The sequence below is a fragment of the Oncorhynchus nerka genome, linkage group LG9a (genome assembly GCF_034236695.1).
Source record: "Oncorhynchus nerka isolate Pitt River linkage group LG9a, Oner_Uvic_2.0, whole genome shotgun sequence".
Taxonomy (NCBI): Eukaryota; Metazoa; Chordata; class Actinopteri; order Salmoniformes; family Salmonidae; genus Oncorhynchus; species Oncorhynchus nerka.
This window is the reverse complement of record NC_088404.1, coordinates 8,039,104-8,066,087: the sequence shown is the minus strand read 5'-3', so window position 1 is coordinate 8,066,087 and position 26,984 is coordinate 8,039,104. Positions and strand designations below refer to the sequence as shown.

Genomic DNA, 26,984 nt, shown 5'->3' with positions numbered 1-26,984 from the left:
AAGTCTATGATTTTATATTTGATAGAGCAGTCTGACTGAGCGATGGTAGGCAGCAAGTTTGCCAGCAGCTCTTCGCAATGCTTGAAGCACAGCGCTGTTTGACTTCAAGCCTATCAACTCTTGAGATTAGACTGGTGTAATTTATTTTCCACGATAATTTGCAAATAAATTCATTAAAAATCCTACAATGTGATTTTCTGGATTTTTTTTTTCCTTCTCATTTTGTCTGTCATAGTTGAAGTGTACCTATGATGAATATGACAGGCCTCTCTCATCTTTAAGTGGGAGAACTTGCAAAATTGGTGGCTGACTAAATACTTTTTGCCCCACTGTATATATACACTGCTCAAAAAAATAAAGGGAACACTAAAATAACACATCCTAGATCTGAATGAATGAAATATTCTTATTAAATACTTTTTTCTTTACATAGTTGAATGTGCTGACAACAAAATCACACAAAAATGATCAATGGAAATCAAATTTATCAACCCACGGAGGTCTGGATTTGGAGTCACACTCAAAATTAAAGTGGATAACCACACTACAGGCTGATCCAACTTTGATGTAATGTCCTTAAAGAAAGTCAAAATGAGGCTCAGTAGTGTGTGTGGCCTCCACGTGCCTGTATGACCTCCCTACAACGCCTGGGCATCCTGATGAGATGGCGGATGGTCTCCTGAGCAGTATATATATATACACACGTCACCCAACATCAATGTGAAATATATACACACACCAGAATTTATTAATGATCGTCAAATCGTGTGTATTGGATACATGTTCTAGTAATCCACACTCTCCACAAAGACATCTCCTGTTTAACTCAAGTCCATCTGCTGCAATCACTTTTCTATGGAGAAGACAATTTAACAAGGAAACCATCTTGTTCGATCCTTGCTGCTCCTGAATCACTCAGCAATAGATGACACTGGACGCAACGACCACAAATCAAGGATAATGCAACATCTTTATTGAAACCCTTCGATGCAACATCAGTTTACAAACTTGAGGAATTGAGAGATTCTTTAAAAAAACAATTAAAAACAAAATACTTTTTTTAGAACCCAGAATCACATTATGTGGGGAAAATAAGAAAAAAGAGAGAGGGGGGGGCAAGAGAACAGAGAAGTACTCCTGGGGGCTCGGACCAGCAGTGACAGAGTATGTGTGTTATTTCATAAAAATGAAAACTTTCAAGTTTACAGGAATATTTGTTTCAAAACAGGGAATGCTTAAAACCATTTGTCGGATTTACAGCTTGGCTTGTATATTCAGACTCCTTTTAAAACAAATATCTTTTTCTTTTAAATGTCAAAGCAGGCATGACTGATCCAAAAGTCAGGATTTTAATTATTATTATTATTATTTTTTAAATCTAATGAGGACCACATGACAAATAAAAAGTGAGGTGGGTGCAAACTGCATTCTGGATATCTTGAATAAGTGTGGCATGTTGTCGCTCAGTCAAAACCTGTCCCAATTCTCTCCTTACACCACCACCACCACCACCACCACCACCACCTTGGACCCTTACATTTCTTTTTTTACAGATCTGTAAGACGCAATATTGTGGAAACTCCACATGCGATTGTTGCATCCTTGTCCCACTCAGGACAACAACAAAAAAAGAGACCTAAATCAGTCTACCACTACACCGGTGTTACGTCTCCAGACGTTTTAAGGCTCAGACAGACCAGTAGCTTTTTCCAGCTGAGAGTACTTAACACCTCTGTTCAGAGTGCTGACTGCAAAACAGATTTTTACACGTAGAGTCGCACGAAAATTTCACCAGCGATCAGGTGGTCGCTGAACAAACAGCAGATCAACATTCAGTACGATGCGTGTGATCCCTTAGATCTGAAAACATTGAAATGTTAGGGCCAGGGCCAAGGACAAGGAGTGAGTTGGAGCCAGCAGTCGGAGTCAGTCAAACAGGCCCGATCAGGACCTGATGGCCTGGGCATTGCCTCCTCGAGACACACCTCTGGGTCCCTGACCCGCACCACGTTTGTAGTTCTGATTCAGCATTTCACGGTCTACCTGATTATAACCGTCCTGAAACGGTGGGGGAAGAGGGACAAAAACATTATTGACAGTTCTTAGAGAGAGTAGTCCTTTATAGATTCCTAACAAATACAATGAGACTATTCAGTAGAATTCAGTAGAATGGCAAGGAGAAGGAACACAAAACCAGTCCACTCTGGGATACCGGCCCACCGCTCGTAACCGCTAGGCAACCTGCCACCCCCTGCTCTTATAGATGCCAAACAGAACATTTGCGACCATCCAAGATCCCTTATGGCAAAGGGAAGGACAACTTTGAGGGCCAACTTCCCAGACACAGATTAAGTCTAGTCTTGAACTACCAAAAAAAAAAAAAAAAAAAAAGCTCCCCCAATTGAAAGTGCTTTTTAGTCCAGAGCTAAATCCGTGTCCGGGAAACTGGTCCTGAGCATGTTAGCTCAACATCCATCCCAAACCTGTGTGAGTGATAAGGTCAAAAGTTATTTACCCCGCGTTGGTAGTTGCCCCCGTTGGAGTAGTCCCGAGGTGTGTTGAACTGGGCCTGTTGGTATCCAGAGTTAGGAGTGTTGGTGAAGCCAGACCGGTAACTGTCACACCCTGGAATGGATCGGTACACTCAAGTTACATGCACTGCCATTTTAAAATATATATATATACATTTAAAAAGTCTCACTTCTCAAACACAATATTATCAACTCCAAAAGCGAACAGAAAGCTGTAGTATATTGAAGATGCTGGGCGGCAGGGTAGCCTAGTGGTTAGAGCGTTGGACTAGTAACCGGAAGGTTGCAAGTTCAAATCCCCGAGCTGACAAGGTACAAATCTGTCGTTCTGCCCAAATCTGTCAGTTAACCCACTATTCCTAGGCCGTCCTTGAAAATAAGAATTTGTTCTTAACTGACTTGCCTGGTTAAATAAAGGTAAAGAAAATACATGCTGTGTGGCCCTGCAGTAGTTAACAGTGACTGTAGAGGACCGATACTGGACCTCTGTAGCCGTTGGCATTACGTGGCCCTCCACGGGTCATGCCTCTGCTGTTGTAGAAAGCCTGGTGACTGGCCCCAGGGCCAAACCCTGTACCCTGCTGGCTGAGCTGCTGCCTCTGGGACAAGTCCTGGCTGGGCAGGGATAGGTCCTGGGAGTGGAAGGCACTAACCACTACAGGAAAAAAATACAAAAATAATGTTTATGTAAAATGGCAATTTTAAGACCAGTCATGAAATATCGTTGTTCACAGTGTCCTTCCAGGATGGTGTATGGCTCCACTCGGTTTTGCTCAGAAGTGGGAAAAGAGCCAAAAACTGCTCTAACTCACCAGACTGCAGCTGTTCTGTCTGCATATCCGTCTGCTGTGATTGGCTGTTGAAGCCCTGTTGGCTGTAGCTGTTCTGGTATTGGCTGGCCTGGGTCAAGGCTTCCGTCTCATTGGCTGGCGGGACAGGGGCGTTGAGGTTGAATACCTGAGGGGAATAAGGCAGCCTGGTGAGTACTGTGGTTCAACCATGAACAATAGGTACTTCCTGAAAAGACTGAGAAAAGGTCAGAGTTAGTCACAATCTGGGACTTGTGTTTTCAGGCCAATCCCTGCCACAAACTAAGGAATGTAATCTGTTGCTACTCAACCTTGTCCAAGTGTAGCTCGTCAAATCAAACTTTGTCACATGCGCCGAACACAAGTACGCCGTGAAATTGGTACTTACAAGCCGTTAACTCTTCTTGAACTGCGCTGTTGGTTAAGAAAATATTTACCAAATAAACTAAAAGTTTAAAAAAATAATAATAACAATAACGAGGCTATATACAGGGGGCACCGGTACCTAGTCAGTGTGCAGGCTATATACAGGGGGCACCGGTACCTAGTCAGTGTGGAGGCTATATACAGGGGCACCGGTACCTAGTCAGTGTGCGAGGCTATATACAGGGGGCACCGGTACCTAGTCAGTGTGGAGGCTATATACAGGGGGCACCGGTACCTAGTCAGTGTGGAGGCTATATACAGGGGGCACCGGTACCTAGTCAGTGTGCAGGCTATATACAGGGGGCACCGGTACCTAGTCAGTGTGCAGGCTATATACAGGGGGCACCGGTACCTAGTCAGTGTGCAGGCTATATACAGGGGGCACCGGTACCTAGTCAGTGTGGAGGCTATATACAGGGGGCACCGGTACCTAGTCAGTGTGCAGGCTATATACAGGGGGCACCGGTACCTAGTCAGTGTGGAGGCTATATACAGGGGGCACCGGTACCTAGTCAGTGTGCAGGCTATATAGGGGGCACTATATCAGTGTGGAGGGGGGGCACCGGTACCTAGTCAGTGTGCAGGCTATATACAGGGGGCACCGGTACCGGTGTGGAGGCTATATACAGTCAGTGTGCAGGCTATATACAGGGGGCACCGTCAGTGTGCAGGCTATATAGTCAGTGTGGAGGCTATATACAGGGGGCACCGGTACCTAGTCAGTGTGCAGGCTATATACAGGGGGCACAGTGTGCGGCTACCACCGGTAGTCAGTGTGCAGGCTATATACAGGGGGCACCGGTACCTAGTCAGTGTGCAGGCTATATACAGGGGGCACCGGTACCTAGTCAGTGTGGAGGCTATATACAGGGGGCACCGGTACCTAGTCAGTGTGGAGGCTATATACAGGGCAGGGGCACGGTACCCGGTACCTTGTCAGTGTGCAGGCTATATACAGGGGGCACCGGTACCTAGTCAGTGTGCAGGCTATATACAGGGGGCACCGGTATATACAGGGGCACCGACCCTAGTCAGTGTGGAGGCTATATACAGGGGGCACCGGTACCTAGTCAGTGTGAGGCTATATACAGGGGGCACCGGTACCTAGTCAGTGTGCAGGCTATATACAGGGGGCACCGGTACCTAGTCAGTGTGCCTATATACAGGGGGCACCGGTCAGTGTGCAGGCTATATACAGGGGGCAGGCTATATACAGGGGCACCTACCTAGTCAGTGTGGAGGCTATATACAGGGGGCACCGGTACCTAGTCAGTGTGCAGGCTATATACAGGGGGCACCGGTACCTAGTCAGTGTGCAGGCTATATACAGGGGGCACCGGTACCTAGTCAGTGTGCAGGCTATATACAGGGGGCACCGGTACCTAGTCAATGTGGAGGCTATATACAGGGGGCACCGGTACCTAGTCAGTGTGCAGGCTATATACAGGGGGCACCGGTACCTAGTCAGTGTGCAGGCTATATACAGGGGGCACCGGTACCTAGTCAGTGTGCAGGCTATATACAGGGGGCACCGGTACCTAGTCAGTGTGCGGGGGTACAGGTTAGTTGAAGTAATTTGTACATGTAGGTAACTGACATTTGCATAGGTAATAAACAGTGAGTAGCAGCAGTGTACAAAATAAAAATGGAGGGAGGGGGGGGTCAATGCTTATTTAAAATTGTATTTTACCTTTATTTAACCAGGTAAGCTAGTTGAGAACAAGTTCTCATTTGCAACTGCGACCTGGCCAAGATAAAGCCAAGATAAAGCAAATTGTAAATTGTCAGAGTGGCCATTTGATGAATTGTTCAGCAGTCTTATGGTTTGGGGGTAGAAACTGTTAATTAAAAGGAGCCTCTTGGTCCTCGACTTGGAACCGCTTGCCGTAGTAGTAGCAGAGAGAACAGTCTATGACTTGGGAGACTGGAGTCATATTTATGGGCTTTCCTCAGACATTATATACAGTTGATGTCTGAAGTTTACATACACCTTAGCCAAATACATTTGAACTCAGTTTCACAATTCCTGACATTTAATCATTGTAAAAAAATCCCTGTTTTAGGTCAGTTAGGATCACCACTTTATTTTAAGAAGGTGAAAATGTCAGAATAATAGTAGAGAGAATGATTTATTTCAGCTTTTATATCTTTTATATCTTTCATTCCCAATGGGTCACAAGTTTAGATACTAATTGAGTGTATTTGGTAGCATTGCTTAACTTGGGTCAAACGTTTCGAGTAGCCTTCCACAAGCTTCCCACAATAAGTTGAGGAATGGGCCAAAATTCTGAGTCAGGTTTGTAGGCCTCCTTGCTAGCACAAGCTTTTTCAGTTCTGGCCACACATTTTCTATAGGATTGAGGCCAGGACTTTGTGATGGCCACTCCAATACCTTGACTTTGTTGTCCTTAAAACTATTTTGCCACAACTTTGGAAGTATGCTTGGGGTCATTGTCCATTTGGAAGAGCCATTTGCAACCAAGCTTTAACTTCCTGACTGATGTCTTGAGATGTTGCTTCGATATATCCACATACATTTCCTTTCTCATGATGCCATCTATTTTGTGAAGTGCACCGGTCCCTCCTGCAGCAAAGCACCCCCCACAACATGATGCTGCCACCCCCGTGCTTCACGGTTGGGATGTTGTTCTTCGGCTTGCAAGTCTCCCCCTTTTCCCTCCAAACATAACGATGGTCATTATGGCCAAACAGTTATATTTTTGTTTCATCAGACCAGAGGACATTTCTCAAAAAGTATGATCTTTGTCCCCATGTGCAGTTGCAAACCATAGTCTGGCTTTTTTTAATGGTGGTTTTGGAGCAGTGGCTTCTTCCTTGCTGAGCAGCCTTTCAGGTTATATCAATATAGTACCTGTTTCCTCCAGCATCTTCACAAGGTCCTTTGCAGTTGTTCTGGCATTGATTCGCACATTTCGCACCACAGTACGTTCATCTCTAGGAGACAGAATGCGTCTCCTTCCTGAGCGGTATGACGGCTGCGTGGTCTCATGGTGTTTATACTTGCATACTATTGTTTGTACAGATGAACGTGGCACCTTCAGGAAATTGGAAATTGCTCCCAAGGATGAACCAGACTTGTGGAGGTCCACAAATTTTTTTCTGAGGTCTTGGCTGATTTCTTTTTATTTTCCCATGTCAAGCAGAGGCACTGAGCTTGAAGGTAGGCCTGGAAATACATCCACAGGTACACCTCCAATTGACTCAAATGATGTCAATGAGCCTATCAGAAGCGTCTAAAGCCATGACATCATTTTCTGGAATTTTCCAAGCTGTTTAAAGGCACAGTCAAATTAGTGTATGTAAAATTCTGACCCAGTGGAATTGTGATACAGTGAATTATAAGTCAACTAATCTGTCTGTAAACAATTGATGGAAAAATTACTTGTGTCATGCACAAAGTAGATATCCTAACCGACTTGCCAAACCTATAGTTTGTTAGCAATACATTTGTGGAGTGGTTGAAAAACGAGTTTTAATGACTCCAACCTAAGTGTATGTAAACTTCTGACTTCAACTGTAGGTCCTGGATGGCGGGAAGCTTAGCCTCAGTGGTATGGCTCAAATCAAACCAATGTTCTTCTCTTAGTTCAGTAACGTTAACATAGGGTGTCAGACCTAGCTTCTTTTCCTAATATCACAGAATGGTTTTGGGTGTAAAAATCCCCCCCCCCCCAAAATAGTAATAAAAAAAGTAGCTTCCTGGTCTCAGAAAAGATGACATGTGAGCCATTGTGTGCGTGTGTCTCCAAGTATCCAAAAGTGTGTGACCTTACTGTGTGTGACCTTACTGTGTGTGACCTTACTGTGTGTGACCTTACTGTGTGTGACCTTACTGTTTGCATGGACTGGAATGGTGCTGCGTTGACATTGATGCCGGAGCTGTGTGGGGGTTTGGGGCCGTTGACAGACTGGAAGACCTCCTGGGTCTGAGAGGAGGAGGCAGGGGGCTGCTCTGACGACAGGGACACCTGGATGGGAAGGAATAATGGCTTTAACATGTATGTCACCAGGGAGAGATGGTGGTTGCCCCCACCTAGCTACACTACGTGACCAACTGTGTGTGGACACCTGCTCGTCAAACATGCCACTCCAAAATCATGGGCGTTAACATGGAGTTGGTAGCCCCGCCTTTGCTGCTATAACAGCCTCCGCTCTGCTGGGAAGGCTTTCCACTAGATGTTGGAACATTGCTGCTATAACAGCCTCCACTCTTCTGGGAAGGCTTTCCACTAGATGTTGGAACATTGCTGCTATAACAGCCTCCACTCTTCTGGGAAGGCTTTCCACTAGATGTAGGAACATTGCTGCTATAACAGCCTCCACTCTTCTGGGAAGGCTTTCCACTAGATGTTGGAACATTGCTGCTATAACAGCCTCCACTCTTCTGGGAAGGCTTTCCACTAGATGTTGGAACATTGTTGCTATAACAGCCTCCACTCTTCTGGGAAGGCTTTCCACTAGATGTTGGAACATTGCTGCGGGGACTTGCTTCAATTCAGCCAGAAGAGCATTAGTGTGGTTGGGCACTGATGTTGGGCGATTAGGCCTGGCTCGCAGAATGGCTTATTTTAGAGCTCAGTAAAAATCGTGTCCTCGGTTGCAACACTCACAACCAAGTTCCGAAGCAACGTTGCTTTCAGAGGCAGTTTGGAGCTTGGTTGTGAGTGTTGCAACCGAGGACACGATTTTCATCACTCTATCGGAGCCACAGGGCCATAATTAGTGTCGATAGAACAGCTTCTATCGTCAAAACGCTGCTAAATAGATGACAACCTGCCTACACAGACGGAGTTGACCCTTGTATTGACCCATGCACACTGACACTCCAACACACACACTTGCTTCCATTCAGCCACGAGATTTAGTGAGGTCGGGCATCGATGTTGAATGATTAGGCCTGGCTCTGTCGGCGTTCCAATTTATTCCCAAAGGTGTTCGGTGCACTTGATTCAGAAGCCCTGTCGGCGAGAGGCGGGTGCACTTGATTCAGAAGCCCTGTCAGGCGAGAGGTGGGTGCACTTGATTCAGAAGCCCTGTCGGGCGAGAGGCGGGTGCACTTGATTCAGAAGCCCTGTCGGGCGAGAGGCGGGTGCACTTGATTCAGAAGCCCTGTCGGCGAGAGGAGGGTGCACTTGATTCAGAAGCCCTGTCGGGCGAGAGGTGGGTGCACTTGATTCAGAAGCCCTGTCGGGCGAGAGGTGGGTGCACTTGATTCAGAAGCCCTGTCGGGCGAGAGGCGGGTGCACTTGATTCAGAAGCCCCGTCGGGCGAGAGGCGGGTGCACTTGATTCAGAAGCCCCGTCGGGCGAGAGGCGGGTGCACTTGATTCAGAAGCCCTGTCGGGCGAGAGGTGGGTGCACTTGATTCAGAAGCCCTGTCGGGCGAGAGGTGGGTGCACTTGATTCAGAAGCCCTGTCGGGGGCGAGAGGTGGGTGCACTTGATTCAGAAGCCCTGTCGGGCGAGAGGTGGGTGCACTTGATTCAGAAGCCCTGTCGGGCGAGAGGTGGGTGCACTTGATTCAGAAGCCCTGTGCGCCAGGTAGCCATTTTGTACTATTTAAATGTGTCTTGAAGAGACCAACTCTGCCTACCCAGCTGACCAGGACCAGCTTTATTCAGCACTGTCAACAGTGCTTCTCCCCACTTCCACAGCTGCAATGAATGAGTAGCCAAGTGTATCGATAGGCCTGCGTTATTGTTAGCAACTCATATCGTCTATTTCCTCGGGTCATAGGAACAACGTTCAGTTGTGCAAGAAGCAAAAATAATGCAATGCGCCTGTAGTGTCGCCATCAGTTGGAAGACTGCCCCCCCCCCTGGTCAGAGGTGTGTTCATTCCACCCATTCTGTTGCAAAAGGTTTCTTAAATGGAATGAAACGGAGAGGGACCTACCCGAACTTGTCCAATAGAAACGCTTGTTTCAGTTGCAAAATGTTTTGCAACTGTTTGGAGGAATGACACCACCCCAGTCTCACCAGAGGAAAGAGGACCGTGAGAGGCCCTCTGCTGCGGTCTTTTGCCAACGTGACTGAACATCAGGTACTATCAGTCCAGTAAAAAAATGTTAAAAAGCTAATTATTTTCAATTTATGCTCAGCTATGCCTCGCAAGTGATACAACTGATCTATTCTGTCATCAAAGCTCGAGTTTTGAAATATAGAATGGTCCGAGAACAACATTGGCAGTCCAGGCATATAGCAAATATGCTGTGAAATTTTTTTTTTTAAACTTACTGCACAAACCTCAAACCTACAAAACAGTTTTTGGTATGTTAATGTTGCATAGCATTTCCTTTTTTAAAAAATATATATATATATTTTTTTTTACATTGGAGCTGTAGATCTCGGCTAGCTTTTTGAATGCAAAAGTGATCTTTCAGAAAAGGATGGTGACCACTGCCTTAGACTAAGGCGAATGATTGAGACTAAAGCTGAAATCAATTAAAAATATATTTTTTCCCCCAAAGGAGGTTCCTGGAACACGGCCTCATCATGGCTCACTAGAGAGAATGAGAGTCACGCCCTAAAAGACAAAACGTGAGAAATCTGCTAGGGTTTGTTTTTCCACACTGGTATTATAATATTGTGTGGAAATTGTGACAGAGAGGGGCACTTTGGATCGACTGCTTAGATCGTGTCGAGACTAAGGCTCTAAATGAACAGCGGTCACTCATATGTTTTGTCTCTTGTTATTCAGGTGGAGTGTGTGTGTGTGTGTGTAGGAATCTTCTAATGATGATCATACTCATTTGGACAAGCTCATCTAGTTGCTACTCTATTGACCTGATGAGCGGGACACCCCTCTGGGAGGGTATGTAAGTGCCACCCACCTTCTTCCTACTCAAGGCTCTGATGAAGACGATTCATGCGGAAACCTATTGTTTGTTTTCAATCGATCAGATTTACTGAAACAGAATGCGACTGTTTTTGTTATTCTCCCGGACAGTCACCAGTTGAATTCTCCTGGGGGTAAGGAATGATTTTGGGATTTTCAAGTCCCTCAGTCGAGCACCCGATCCCCCTTTTTCTTGTTTAAGCTGGGCTGAAGCGTGTTTTTCCACTGTTCAGGAGCCTGTTGGTGCGAGACTCGATGCACCGGTACCACTTGCCGTGCAGAAGCAAAGAGAAAAGCCTATGGCTTTTGGGTGGCTGCAGTCTAACAATATTCCAGGACTTCCTTTATTTACCTGGATGGTGTCGATGGGGTCGGTCTGCGGTCGGGATTCTGCCGCGTGTGACGAGTGGAACATGGGAGGCGGCGTGGAGTAGACCTCGGGCGTGGGGGACACCATGGGGACCTAGGGAGAACAGAGGACTGAGACATCACACTTCTACCACACCTCAGACAGTAGTACTTTCCAACAATCCCTAAAAGGGAAAACGGATTAATCGCCACAAGCGAGTGGTCGACAATAGAGTTACAGACAGAGATATCAAGTAATAAACAAGGTCGCAGTAGGAGAAACAGAGGATCGTATCTGGCCAGGTGGGATGATGATGTTATGGTGCTTTTGGAAAGGACAACCTGCTGTCATGCTGTGGTAAAACCCCTCTGTAAACTCACTTGTGTGGCCTCAGGCTGTACAGAAACAGTGTGTGGTGAGAAGCAGGATTCTGGGTGGGCTGGGGGACAGCCCATCTGAGGCAGGTCTATGTTCTGTGTTGGAGGCTTCATGGGCTGGGCCGATACGATGGCCGGGTCGATGGGCTGGGCCGAAACGATGGCTGGGTCGATGGGCTGGGCCGAAACGATGGCTGGGTCGATGGGCTGGGCCGATGGCGGGTCGATGGGCTGGGCGATCGATGGCCGGTCGATGGGCTGGGCCGATGGCCGGGTCGATGGGCTGGGCCGATACGATGGCTGGGTCGATGGGCTGGGCCGAAACGATGGCTGGGTCGATGGGCTGGGCCGAAACGATGGCTGGGTCGATGGGCTGGGCCGAAACGATGGCTGGGTCGATGGGCTGGGCCGAAACGATGGCTGGGTCGATGAGCTGGGCCGATACGATGGCTGGGTCGATGAGCTGGGCCGATACGATGGCTGGGTCGATGGGCTGGGCCGAAACGATGGCTGGGTCGATGGGCTGGGCCGATACGATGGCTGGGTCGATGGGCTGCCCATCAAACTCCAGCATTGAGTCCTGAGGCAGGAAGCATAAAACAGTTATGGCTGAATATCAAAAATGCTTCCTTGATCATCATGTCCAAGGTCCAAATAGAGAAACCACAGTCAACCAGCTAGGAGCCCAACGCTCTATATCTGTCCCACAGTCAACCAGCTAGCAGCCCAACACTCTATATCTGAACCAGTCAACCAGCTAGGAGCCCAACGCTCTATATCTGTCCCACAGTCAACCAGCTAGCAGCCCAACGCTCTATATCTGTCCCACAGTCAACCAGCTAGGAGCCCAACGCTCTATATCTGAACCAGTCAACCAGCTAGCAGCCCAACGCTCTATATCTGTCCCACAGTCAACCAGCTAGCAGCCCAACGCTCTATATCTGTCCCACAGTCAACCAGCTAGGAGCCCAACGCTCTATATCTGAACCAGTCAACCAGCTAGGAGCCCAACGCTCTATATCTGTCCCACAGTCAACCAGCTAGCAGCCCAACACTCTATATCTGTCCCAGTCAACCAGCTAGCAGCCCAACGCTCTATATCTGAACCACAGTCAACCAGCTAGGAGCCCAACGCTCTATATCTGTCCCACAGTCAACCAGCTAGGAGCCCAACGCTCTATATCTGTCCCACAGTCAACCAGCTAGGAGCCCAACGCTCTATATCTGAACCAGTCAACCAGCTAGGAGCCCAACGCTCTATATCTGAACCAGTCAACCAGCTAGGAGCCCAACGCTCTATATCTGAACCAGTCAACCAGCTAGGAGCCCAACGCTCTATATCTGAACCAGTCAACCAGCTAGGAGCCCAACGCTCTATATCTGAACCAGTCAACCAGCTAGGAGCCCAACGCTCTATACCTGTCCCACAGTCAACCAGCAGGGAGCCCAACGCTCTATATCTGAACCAGTCAACCAGCTAGGAGCCCAACACTCTATATCTGAACCACAGTCAACCAGCTAGGAGCCCAACGCTCTATATCTGAACCAGTCAACCAGCTAGGAGCCCAACGCTCTATATCTGTCCCACAGTCAACCAGCTAGGAGCCCAACGCTCTATATCTGAACCAGTCAACCAGCTAGGAGCCCAACGCTCTATATCTGTCCCACAGTCAACCAGCTAGGAGCCCAACGCTCTATATCTGAACCAGTCAACCAGCTAGGAGCCCAACGCTCTATATCTGTCCCACAGTCAACCAGCTAGGAGCCCAACGCTCTATATCTGTCCCACAGTCAACCAGCTAGGAGCCCAACGCTCTATATCTGAACCAGTCAGTCAACTAGGAGCCCAGCTAGAACCAGAGCCCAAGCCCAATGCTCTATATCTGAACCAGTCAACCAGCTAGGAGCCCAACGCTCTATATCTGAACCAGTCAACCAGCTAGGAGCCCAACGCTCTATATCTGAACCAGTCAACCAGCTAGGAGCCCAATGCTCTATATCTGAACCAGTCAACCAGCTAGGAGCCCAACGCTCTATATCTGTCCCAGTCAACCAGCTAGGAGCCCAACGCTCTATATCTGAACCCAGTCAACCAGCTAGGAGCCCAACGCTCTATATCTGAACCAGTCAACCAGCTAGGAGCCCAACGCTCTATATCTGAACCAGTCAACCAGCTAGGAGCCCAATGCTCTATATCTGTCCCACAGTCAACCAGCTAGGAGCCCAACGCTCTATATCTGAAGTCAACCAGTCATATCCAGCTAGGCAGCCCAACGCTCTATATCTGTCCCACAGTCAACCAGCTAGGAGCCCAACGCTCTATATCTGAACCAGTCAACCAGCTAGCAGCCCAACGCTCTATATCTGAACCAGTCAACCAGCTAGGAGCCCAACGCTCTATATCTGTCCCACAGTCAACCAGCTAGGAGCCCAACGCTCTATATCTGAACCAGTCAACCAGCTAGGAGCACAATGCTCTATATCTGAACCAGTCAACCAGCTAGGAGCCCAACGCTCTATATCTGTCCCACAGTCAACCAGCTAGGAGCCCAACGCTCTATATCTGAACCAGTCAACCAGCTAGGAGCCCAATGCTTCTTATGTGTACTAGGGACGGGCACGAATAAATCGAATATCTGGATATTGGAATGGACATTTGTATTGATTTCTTGAGCCACCCCCCCTTTGTTAAAAAGGCAGTTTATGTCTAAATTATCCTACAAGGATATACCATGACATCTGAAATTCTCAAATTGAATAAAACAAAAACTTTTGAATGTAGTTTTTACAAATACCAATTACAGGTGTTCACCTAACAGAATTTCCACAATAACAGACACAGTTCAATGCAAAACAGAATCAGTTCTATCATGGCGAAAACCACATCTTTTTGCTGGTGTTGTTAGCCAAACCGATGTCTACCTCTGCCATGTGCATTTGAGTCATTCTAAATTTGTCAAGAGTCAATAGAAAAATGTTGACTGTTCAGATATTTGAAAAGAAGTGCTTGTCCATAATCTATACCACAGTTGACCTGCTAGAGAGCAGCTGAGCACTTAACGGAGAGCCTAGAGTTTAGCTCAGCAGGCTAACATTGAAGGCTAACATTGTCCCATCTAACATATCAACAAAAAAAAAATGAGACTGATCGAATTGACGCAACTCTACCATACAAAACATCAATGCTGAAAACGAGTTTTAATGACTCCAACCTAAGGTGTATGTAAACTTCCGACTTCAACTGCAGATATGCACGTCATCTACCTACGCTATATACAGTTGAAGTCGGAAGTTTACATTCACCTTAGGTTGGAGTCATTAAAACTCGTTTTTCAACCACTCTTAAAAACTAAAACTATAGTTTTGGCAAGTCGGTTAGTACATCTACTTTATGCATGACACAAGTATTTTTTTCAACAATTGTTTACAGAGATTATTTCATTTATAAATCACTGTATCACAATTCCAGTGGGTCAGAAGTTTACATACACTAAATTGACAGCCTTTAAACAGCTTGGAAAATTCCAGAAAATGATGTCATGGCTTTAGAAGCTTCTGATAGGCTAATTGACATCATTTGAGTCAATTGGAGGTGTACCTGTGGATGTATTTCAAGGCCTACCTTCAAACTCTGTGCCTCTTTGCTTGACATCATGGGAATATCAAAAGAAATCAGTCAAGACCCCCAGAAAAAAAATTGTAGACCTCCATAAGTCTGGTTCATCCTTGGGAGCAATTTCCAAACGCCTGAAGGACCACGCAGCCGTCCTACCGCTCAAGAAGGCGATGCACTTTGTCTCCTAGAGATTAACGTACTTTTGTGCAAAACGTGCAAATCAATCCCAGAACAACAGCTAAGGACCTTGTGAAGATGCAGGAGGAAACAGGTACAAAAGGATCTATATCCACAGTAAAACGAGTCCTATATCGACATAACCTGAAAGGTCGCTTAGCAAGGAAGAAGCCACTGCTCCAAAACCGCCCTAAAAAAGCCAGACTACGGTTTGCAACTGCACATGGGGACAAAGATCGTACATTTTGGAGAAATGTCCTCTGGTCTGATGAAACTAAAATAGAACTAATAACCATAATGACCATCGTTATGTTTGGAGGAAAAAGGGGGAGGAAAATGATGTGGATATATTGAAGCAACATCTTAAGACATCAGTCAGGAAGTTAAAGCTTGGTCGTAAATGGGTCTTCCAAATGGACAATGACCCCAAGCATACTTCCAAAGTTGTGGCAAAATAGCTTAACTTCTTGAGGGCCGGGGGCAGTATTCGGATGACTGACGTGCCCAAAGTAAACTGCTTGTTACTCAGGGCCTGAAGCTAGGATATGCATAGTATTGGATAGACAACACTGAAGTTTCTAAAATTGTTAAAATAATGTCTGTGAGTAAAACGGTACTGATATGGCAGGTGAAAACACGAGGAGAATCCATTCTTATTTTTTATTTTTTTGAGCTGTCTGCCCATTCAAATCCTTGTTATTGGGAAAATCAAAAGGAAAAAACCTCCCAGATTGCAGTTCCTAGGACTTCCACAAGATGTCAGTCTTTAGAAAGAATTTCAGGCTTGGTTTTTGATAAATGAGCTAGAATTTGGCTCCCATTTTGACTGTAGTGGTGCGCACTTCCTTATTTATCTCCGGAACATACTATTCTCCGTCTTAAATTGTATTGTTTATTTACATATTAGGGTACCTGAGGGTAAGGACAACAAAGTCAAGGTAATGGAGTGGTCATCAAAGCCCTGACCTCAATCCTATAGAACATTTGTGGGCAGAACTGAAAAAGCGTGTGCGAGCAAGGAGGCCTACAAACCTGACTCAGTTACACCAGCTCTGTCAGGAGGAATTGGCCAAAATTCACCCAACTTTTTGTGGGAAGCTTGTGGAAGGCTACCTGAAACGTTTGACCCAAGTTAAACAATTTAAAGGCAATGCTACCAAATACTAATTAAGTGTATGTAAACTTCTGACCCACTGGGAATGTGATGAAAGAAATAAAAGCTGAAATAAATCATTCTCTCTACTATTATTCTGACATTTCACATTCTTTAAATAAAGTGGTGATCCTAACTGACGTAAATTAGGACATTTTTACCAAGATTAAATGTCAGGAATTGTGAAAAACGGAGTTTAAATGTATTTGGCTAAGGTGTATGTAAACTTCCGACTTCAACTGTAGGCAGGCACATCATCTACCTACGTTACACAGGTACGCACGTCATCTACCTACGTTATACAGGTATGCACGTCATCTACCTACGTTATACAGGTATGCACGTCATCTACCTACGTTATACAGGTATGCACATCTACGTCATCTATGTAGGTCCTACGTTATACAGGTATGTAGGTCATACGTCATCTACCTACGTTATACAGGTATGCACGTCATCTACCTACGTTATACAGGTATGCACGTCATCTACCTACGTTATACAGGTATGCACGTCATCTACCTACGTTATACAGGTATGTAGGTCATCTACCTACGTTATACAGGTATGTAGGTCATCTACCTACGTTATACAGGTATGTAGGTCATCTACCTACGTTATACAGGTATGTAGGTCATCTACCTTACGGTTATACAGGTATGTAGGTCATCTACCGTTTACGTTATACAGGTATGTAGGTCATCTACCTACGTTATACAGGTATGTAGGTCATCTACCTCACGTTATACAGGTATGTAGGTCATCTACCTACGTTATATGTAGGTTATGGTATGGGTCATCTACCTACGTTATACAGGTATGTAGGTCATCTACCTACGTTATACAGGTATGTAGGTCATCTACCTACGTTATACAGGTATGTAGGTCATCTACATCTACCTACGTTATGTAGGTCATCTACCTACGTTATACAGGTATGTAGGTCATCTACCTACGTTACACAGGTATGTAGGTCATCTACCTACGTTACACAGGTATGTAGGTCATCTACCTACGTTACACAGGTATGTAGGTCATCTACCTACATTACACAGGTATGTAGGTCATCTACCTACGTTATTATGTAGGTCATCTACCTACGGGTATGTAGGTCATCTACCTACGTTATACAGGTATGTAGGTCATCTACCTACGTTATACAGGTATGTAGGTCATCTACCTACGTTATACAGGTATGTAGGTCATCTACATCTATAAGGCCCCTGCATCTGTCACCAGTCAGAGATAATGCCTGGGCTTTAGCGCTGCGGGAAAACAGTCTTAAATAGAGTTGTTTAAATCCTCACCTGCATGAAGTTGTAAGGGCCCTGCATCTGTGACAAGAGGTTCTGGACCTCCTGCTTCCTGACCACCGAGTCTGCAGGGGGTGTGGTCCTGTTCAGGGATTGGGCCTCTGTGGTGATAGGGGGAGGGGCTGACTGTACAGGCTGTTGCAGGATGGTACTCACCGCCTGAAAAAAAAAAAAAAAAAAAAAAAAAAAAAGGGGGAAAGTATGGTCAGGGGTTGTCATGGAAACCCGGGAGGACCTGGGGTTGAAAATCTTCGGATACTTTCCCGATCTATAAACAAGAACTCTTTAAAAAACAAATGTTAAAGGGCATTATGGGAAGGTGTTTTTAAATGTATTTTTTAGAATGTTGCAACCCTAAACTGGCGCTCTACAACCAGAGTTGGTTACTTTCTAAATGTAATCTAGTAGTTGTAATCAGTTAAACTTTTTATCCAAACTAAAGTAATCGGAATAGTTTCCTTTTAGATTACTTTCCCCTTAAAAAAAAAGGCATTAAAAGACAAACAATATTACCAATTTTTTTGCAGAATAAATCAATGTTGCATTTTACTTTGTGTTGGTAATGTAGACTTCTTCGAACTCATTGCTTTCTCCTACATGTAAATACCATTAAGGCTATATCTTTATATTTAAAAAAATAAGTCTGTCAGATTCAGTCATTTAATTTAATACTCGTGGGGCTTCAAAAATTGGACTAGGAAATAGATTAGGGAAAACATTGTTCGACCCTGAGCATAACCCACAAACCAAGAAATCATTAGCCTAATCTGTCGATTGGGATTTTGTCGTCATGGAGGACTGATTGGGCTTCGAGTTGACAAATAAATGCTGCTCTCGTGGAATGGCATGCTTTGTGCAATAACGAAAAGTGCTATTTGCGTGTGAAAAATGTAATTGTTGTTCCACCACACTTTCTCCCTTATCTCAAACTTTCCAAGTGCCAGTAGTTTTCCCCAGTCACAGCTCATGAAGTACGCTTCATCACCTTCTCACCCCCCCGTCTCCGTGGTCAGGCTTCTCACCTTAACGTTACCTCTTCGTTATCGTTCAGGGGACGTGCTGCTGCAACTAGTAAATTGATCGTCTCTTCAGCCGAGTGCTGCGTTGCATTCTGTTATGTAAACGACTGACTGAGCGTTGGATACAGCAGCCAGTAGTGCGCCAAACGCACATCACTCGTTCGCTTACAGCCAGTAGTGATCTAACCCCCCTCCCCTCCCCTAACATCCAATTTGCGGTCATCCTAACATCCAATTTGCGGTCATCCTAACATCCAATTTGCGGTCATCCTAACATCCAATTTGCGGTCATCCTAACATCCAAGCCGTATATTCAAGTTGGATAATCTGTGGATGCTGACAGCAGTCGCACCATTGGAAGACATATCTTGGACTGTAGTTGACAAAAGCCCATTCCTGCCATTTTCCCGCGATCCAAATGTATTTGGTGTCATCAGTTTCCCCTATAGCTTGTCAGAATCGTTCACCTTTCTTTTCCCCCCCAATGCGGATTTGAATGTCATTTCGAAAACAGAAAGGTGTCAACTTTCGCAAACATCCTTTATGAATTTAAAAAGTGATTTTAGACGTAATTTAGTTGTTTTTTTAAGTATCCGATTACAATGTGTTAGCTGGTAATGTAACTGATGTTGTTTTGTAATCAATGTAACCTCTTACTCCCCGACCCCATCTACAACCTACCTGGTTTGTGTGGAGCATGTTCAATGGATCTTTAACAGATGCTGTCTGTTAATGACCAGATATACATTTTTATTAAATTATGAATGTTTCTATATCAACAAAAAAAAGATACCCATCAGTGTTGTGTGATGGTAGGGAGAGAACCAGTGGACTGTCAGTGAAGAGGACACATTAGAGTCAATACAAAATGGAGGACGAAGGATGAGGTAGTCAGGAACAGGCGAGCAGCATAAATACCTCCGTTTCAGTGGTCCACTCATCTCCTTGCTCCTTGTCGCTGTATGTGGTGTCTAGAATGAATTGTCTGTTAACGAACTGAAAGACAGAAACAAGATGGCCGCCGTCACAAACCAGCCGAGTCATAAGAACTGAAATAGAAGGGTCGTGTTCAGTAGACACTAAACGGAAGAAATTGTCCCGAAATCAGTGAACTTGAGAGGTACCATCTGAATTAAATTTGTCCAATAAGAAGCACTAATTTTAGTTTTCCGTCACAAAATGCTGGGCCATTATTTAATCGTTTTAAGTTTAAGCCAAAACGGAGCTCTAATCAACACGACCCAGGGTAGGAAAGCCTCTCACCTCTGTAGCTTCCACCTCAATGGGCTCTATGTACTCTTCAACTATTTCGCCCTCTGGAAAGAGAAAATAACTTTCAGAACGCAGGACGAAAGCCAATCAATCAATCATCTTTATTGTCCCAATTGGGAAATTTGTGGTGGTAAAATAAAACAACATTTACAACAAACTTAAGCTAACAGCTACATTTTGTATTGCTTACAAATTAACTTTAAAGTGTACTTAAGCTAACTACATTTGTATTGCTTCCAGCTCGATTACAAATTAACCAACTAAAGCGTACTTTCGCTAACATTGGTATTGCTTAGTCATAAAAAAAAAAAAAAGGGAATAAGTGCACATTTGTAAGGATGGTCAAGGAAAGAGACTCATTTAGCTAACATAATATGTATAACTTTGGTCAATTTATAACTCGGTGCACATTTCTAAACGCCAACGTCAAAGATTTTGACCTGGGTCGACGGCCTGCTCCTCGGTCTCCTCCACTACAGCGACGGCCTGCTCCTCGGTCTCCTCCACTAGAGCGACGGCCTGCTCCTCTGTCTCCTCACACACTCCATTCTGGTGAGACTGGGCTTGGTCAAAGTACCCACTTAGCAGCACTCGGTTCAGGCTGTCCTTCAGAGCTTTGTCTGGGTAGGGAGAAGAATTGAGAATACCATCAGAAACACCATCAACAAACATGTCAATTGTACAAAACAATATATATAGCCCTTCGTACATCAGCTGATATCTCAAAGTGCTGCACAGAAACCCAGCCTAAAACCCCAAACAGCAAGCAATGCAGGTGTAGAAGCACCTAGCCGATGTTTTCAACTCGGCTAGGCAGAGACTGCTGATGTCAAAAGGGACCATCTGATACCCCCTTCTCAAACCATCATGCCAACACAAACTGTGATGGAGTCATCAGTAACAATTGAAACTCCATTAAAAAATGTTTTAAAAACACACTACACTATGATGGTGGACAAATCTAACCAGCGAAGCTAACAAGAAACAGAATCGAGCAAATCACAAGTCCAATCTGTTTTCCCAGACAGACAAATCCCCTTTCAAGTAGGACAATAACCTAAAACACAAGGCCAAATCTACACTCGAGTTGCTTACCAAGACGACAGTGAATGTTTCCAAGTGGCCTAGTCTACAGTTGACTTGAAAATCTGTGTCAAGACATGGAACATGGCTGTCCTAGCAATGATCAACAACCAACTTGAAGAATATCAAATAATAAATGAGCAAATATTGTACAGTACAGGTCAACCGATTAGGATTTTTCAATGCTGATACAGATTATTGAAAAAAGGTGAAACTGATTAATCGGCAGGGAGAGAGATATATATATATATACACAATATAATACGAGATATATATATACAATATAATACGAGATATATATATACAATATACAATATAATACGAGATATACTATATACAATATAATACGAGATATATATATATATATACAATATAATACGAGATATATATATACAATATACAATATAATACGAGATATATATATACAATATACAATATAATACGAGATATATATATATATATACAATATAATACGAGATATATATATACAATATAATACGAGATATATATATACAATATAATACGAGATATATATATACAATATACAATATAATACGAGATATACTATATACAATATAATACGAGATATATATATACTATATACAATATAATACGAGATATATATATACAATATAATACGAGATATATATATACAATATAATACGAGATATATATATACAATATAATACGAGATATATATATACAATATACAATATAATACGAGATATATATATACAATATAATACGAGATATATATATACAATATACAATATAATATATACAATATAATACGATATACTATATACAATATAATACGAGATATATATATATATATATATATACTATATACAATATAATACGAGATATATATATACAATATAATACGAGATATATATATACAATATAATACGAGATATATATATACAATATAATACGATATATATATATACAATATAATACGAGATATATATATATACAATATAATACGAGATATATATATATATACAATATAATACGAGATATATATATACAATATAATACGAGATATATATATACAATATAATACGAGATATATATATACAATATAATACGAGATATATATATACAATATAATACAATATAATACGAGATATATATATACAATATAATACGAGATATATATATACAATATAATACGAGATATATATATACAATATAATACGAGATATATATATACAATATAATACGAGATATATATATACAATATAATACGAGATATATATATACAATATAATACGAGATATATATATACAATATAATACGAGATATATATATACAATATAATACGAGATATATATATACTATATACAATATAATACGAGATATATATATACTATATACAATATAATACGAGATATATATACAATATAATACGAGATATATATATACAATATAATACGAGATATATATATACTATATACAATATAATACATAAATAAAATCAATTTAGTCTCAAGTAAATAATGAAACATGTTCAATTTGGTTTAAATAATGGATAAACAAAGTGTTGGAGAAGAAAGTAAAAGTGCAATATGTGCCATGTAAGAAAGCTAACGTTTAAGTTCCTTGCTCAGAACATGAGAACATATGAAAGCTGGTGGTTCCTTTTAACACGAGTCTTCAATATTCCCAGGTAAGAAGTTTTAGGTTGTAGTTATTATAGGACTATTTCTCTCTCTACCATTTGTATTTCATATACCTTTGACTATTGGATGTTCTAACAGGCACTTTAGTATTGCCAGTCTAATCTCAGGAGTTGATTGGCTTGAAGTCATAAACAGCGCTGTGATTCAGGCATTGCTAAGAGCTGCTGTTTGAATGAATGCTTACGAGCCTGCTGTTGCTGCCTACCACCGCTCAGTCAGACTGCTCTATCAAATATAAAATCATAGACTAAATTATAATATAATAAACACACAGAAATACGAGCCTTTGGTCATTAATATGGTCAAATCCAGAAACGATTAATTTAAGAGCTGCTGGCAAACGGAGTAAAGTTTGAATGAATGCTGACGAGCCTGCTGTTGCTGCCTACCACCACTCAGACTGCTCTATCAAATCATAAGACTTCATTATAATATAACAAAACACACAGAAATACGAGCCTGCTGCTACCTACCACCGCTCAGTCAGACTGCTCTATCAAATCCTAAGACTTCATTATAATATAACAAAACACACAGAAATACGAGCCTTTGGTCATTAATATGGTCAAATCCGGAAACAATCATTTCGAAGCAACGCAGGACAAGCTAGTTTAAACTAGTAATATCGTCAACCATGTGTAGTTGACTAGCGATTATGTTAAGATAGATTTTTATATAAGATATGTTTAATGAGAGCTAACATCTTAACATGTCTCCTTGCTGCCTGCACTCACGTAACAGGTGGTCAGCCTGCCACACAGTCTCCCCATGGAGTAACAGGTGGTCAGCCTGCCACACAGTCTCCCCATGGAGTAACAGGTGGTCAGCCTGCCACGCAGTCTCCCCATGGAGTAACAGGTGGTCAGCCTGCCACGCAGTCTCCTCGTGGAGTAACAGGTGGTCAAGCCTGCCACGCAGTCTCCCCATGGAGTAACAGGTGGTCAGCCTGCCACGCAGTCTCCCCATGGAGTAACAGGTGGTCAGCCTGCCACGCAGTCTCCCCATGGAGTAACAGGTGGTCAGCCTGCCACGCAGTCTCCCCATGGAGTAACAGGTGGTCAGCCTGCCACGCAGTCTCCCCATGGAGTAACAGGTGGTCAAGCCTGCCACGCAGTCTCCCCATGGAGTAACAGGTGGTCAAGCCTGCCACGCAGTCTCCCCATGGAGTAACAGGTGGTCAAGCCTGCCACGCAGTCTCCCCATGGAGTAACAGGTGGTCAGCCTGCCACGCAGTCTCCCCATGGAGTAACAGGTGGTCAGCCTGCCACGCAGTCTCCCCATGGAGTAACAGGTGGTCAGCCTGCCACGCAGTCTCCCCATGGAGTAACAGGTGGTCAGCCTGCCACGCAGTCTCCCCATGGAGTAACAGGTGGTCAGCCTGCCACGCAGTCTCCCCATGGAGTAACAGGTGGTCAAGCCTGCCACGCAGTCTCCCCATGGAGTAACAGGTGGTCAGCCTGCCACGCAGTCTCCCCATGGAGTAACAGGTGGTCAGCCTGCCACACAGTCTCCCCATGGAGTAACAGGTGGTCAGCCTGCCACGCAGTCTCCCCATGGAGTAACAGGTGGTCAGCCTGCCACGCAGTCTCCCCATGGAGTAACAGGTGGTCAGCCTGCCACGCAGTCTCCCCATGGGAGTGCAATCTAGTCAGTGTCCAAAATGGCTGATTAGCGATTGTTATCAAAAACTTGAAATTGGCCCTAATTTTTAAAAAATCGGTCGACCTCTTATAGGTGAGAAAAGCTCTTAAAGAGACTTATCCAGAAAGACTCACAGCTGCAACCACTTCCAAAGCTCACCCAGGGGGTTGAATACTTATCGAAATCAGGATATGTTAGTTCCAAAATCATTGTGTGTGTGTGTGTCCCAAGACCTCAGCAATAACAACCCCCCCCCCCAATTAACCCTAACCCAATTTCAAACCACCACTCATATAGCCATGACTACTCATGCTTCTACACCTGCATTGCTTGCTGTTTGGGGTTTTAGGCTGGGTTTCTGTACAGCACTGATGTACGAAGGGCTATATAAATAAATTAGATTTGATTTTGATTTGATTACTCATATAGAATGCACCCTCAAACTACTGTACAAGGCCATGGAAATCACAGAACAGACAGGAACTGGGGTTGCCTTTTAGGTCTCCAAGATATCTCCCTGAAGACAAGACACCTCGGGATATGAAGGAGAAATCTTGTCATCAAATAGTTATGTGACAAGACGGTGGATAGTTACCACTGGCTGTTGAGAGCTGGCAGTATAAAGTCCAAACACACTCACAGAATCCTCTCAGTCTTTTCTGAGTTATAAATCCATTTGCCACAAGATCCTGCCACCTACTGTGTAACTAAAAGACGGCATGTCTTCCTGAATAATTAATGTCTTTCCTGTCTAGAGAACAAATATTAGACAAAGTCATTGGCCAAACTAGCCTGGTGCCAGATGTATTAGATCTGTGGGAACAAGCTATGGCCAAACTAGCCCGGTGCCAGATGTATTAGATCTGTGGGATCAAGCTATGGCCAAACTAGCCTGGTGCCAGATGTATTAGATCTGTGGGAACAAGCTATGGCCAAACTAGCCTGGTGCCAGATGTATTAGATCTGGGGGAACACGCTATGGCCAAACTAGCCTGGTGCCAGATGTATTAGATCTGGGGGAACAAGCTATGGCCAAACTAGCCCGGTGCCAGATGTATTAGATCTGTGGGAACAAGCTATGGCCAAACTAGCCTGGTGCCAGATGTATTAGATCTGGGGGAACAAGCTATGGCCAAACTAGCCTGGTGCCAGATATATTAGATCTGGGGGAACACGCTATGGCCAAACTAGCCTGGTGCCAGATGTATTAGATCTGGGGGAACACCCTATGGCCAAACTAGCCTGGTGCCAGATGTATTAGATCTGGGGGAACACGCTATGGCCAAACTAGCCTGGTGCCAGATGTATTAGATCTGGGGGAACAAGCTATGGCCAAACTAGCCTGGTGCCAGATGTATTAGATCTGGGGGAACACCCTATGGCCAAACTAGCCTGGTGCCAGATGTATTAGATCTGGGGGAACAAGCTATGGCCAAACTAGCCTGGTGCCAGATGTATTAGATCTGGGGAACACGCTATGGCCAAACTAGCCTGGTGCCAGATGTATTAGATCTGGGGGAACAAGCTATGGCCAAACTAGCCTGGTGCCAGATGTATTAGATCTGGGGGAACACGCTATGGCCAAACTAGCCTGGTGCCAGATGTATTAGATCTGGGGGAACACGCTATGGCCAAACTAGCCTGGTGCCAGATGTATTAGATCTGGGGGAACAAGCTATGGCCAAACTAGCCTGGTGCCAGATGTATTAGATCTGGGGGAACACCCTATGGCCAAACTAGCCTGGTGCCAGATGTATTAGATCTGGGGGAACAAGCTATGGCCAAACTAGCCTGGTGCCAGATGTATTAGATCTGGGGGAACACGCTATGGCCAAACTAGCCTGGTGCCAGATGTATTAGATCTGGGGGAACAAGCTATGGCCAAACTAGCCTGGTGCCAGATGTATTAGATCTGGGGAACACGCTATGGCCAAACTAGCCTGGTGCCAGATGTATTAGATCTGGGGAACACCCTATGGCCAAACTAGCCTGGTGCCAGATGTATTAGATCTGGGGGAACACGCTATGGCCAAACTAGCCTGGTGCCAGATGTATTAGATCTGGGGGAACACGCTATGGCCAAACTAGCCTGGTGCCAGATGTATTAGATCTGGGGGAACACGCTATGGCCAAACTAGCCTGGTGCCAGATGTATTAGATCTGGGGGAACACGCTATGGCCAAACTAGCCTGGTGCCAGATGTATTAGATCTGGGGGAACACGCTATGGCCAAACTAGCCTGGTGCCAGATGTATTAGATCTGGGGGAACACCCTATGGCCAAACTAGCCTGGTGCCAGATGTATTAGATCTGGGGGAACACGCTATAGTCAAACTGGAACACCGACCCCCCCCCCAGAAATGCTACTCTACAGCCACTGGCCTCTATTTTTATTATGAAAATAAAATGCTTTTCAGTAGCTTCCATCGATGCAGAGACGACTGCAGAGGGGCCTGATGTAAATCAAGTTAAAGAACATACCAACAAACAAATAAGTATGCTGTAGAACACAAATGGTTGTCAGCTAGAATATAGAATCCTCTCAGCAACATCACTGAACACACCCAGGCAGTTGTTGGTTTAGACATAGAATATAGAATCCTCTCAGCAACATCACTGAACACACCCAGGCAGTTGTTGGTTTAGACTTAGAATATAGAATCCTCTCAGCAACATC

At 44.2% G+C, this 26,984-nt stretch overlaps 1 protein-coding gene across 1 annotated transcript in view; it reads right to left on the bottom strand.

The window, feature by feature from the left end:
* Window positions 1-951: 951 nt before the first annotated feature.
* Window positions 952-26,984, bottom strand: part of LOC115124347 (caprin-1-like) — a 33,999-nt gene continuing 7,966 nt past the window's right edge. The window contains exons 7-18 of the mRNA XM_065022281.1: window positions 20,339-20,518; window positions 19,890-19,942; window positions 19,545-19,622; window positions 17,602-17,766; window positions 11,644-11,928; window positions 11,352-11,555; window positions 10,975-11,085; window positions 7,621-7,755; window positions 3,344-3,488; window positions 3,016-3,186; window positions 2,516-2,625; window positions 952-2,058 (exon numbers count right to left, since the gene is read on the bottom strand). Of these exons, the coding sequence (XP_064878353.1) occupies window positions 1,945-2,058; window positions 2,516-2,625; window positions 3,016-3,186; window positions 3,344-3,488; window positions 7,621-7,755; window positions 10,975-11,085; window positions 11,352-11,555; window positions 11,644-11,928; window positions 17,602-17,766; window positions 19,545-19,622; window positions 19,890-19,942; window positions 20,339-20,518 (1,751 nt within the window). The 3' untranslated portion in view covers window positions 952-1,944. The remainder of the gene's footprint in view (window positions 2,059-2,515; window positions 2,626-3,015; window positions 3,187-3,343; window positions 3,489-7,620; window positions 7,756-10,974; window positions 11,086-11,351; window positions 11,556-11,643; window positions 11,929-17,601; window positions 17,767-19,544; window positions 19,623-19,889; window positions 19,943-20,338; window positions 20,519-26,984) is intronic.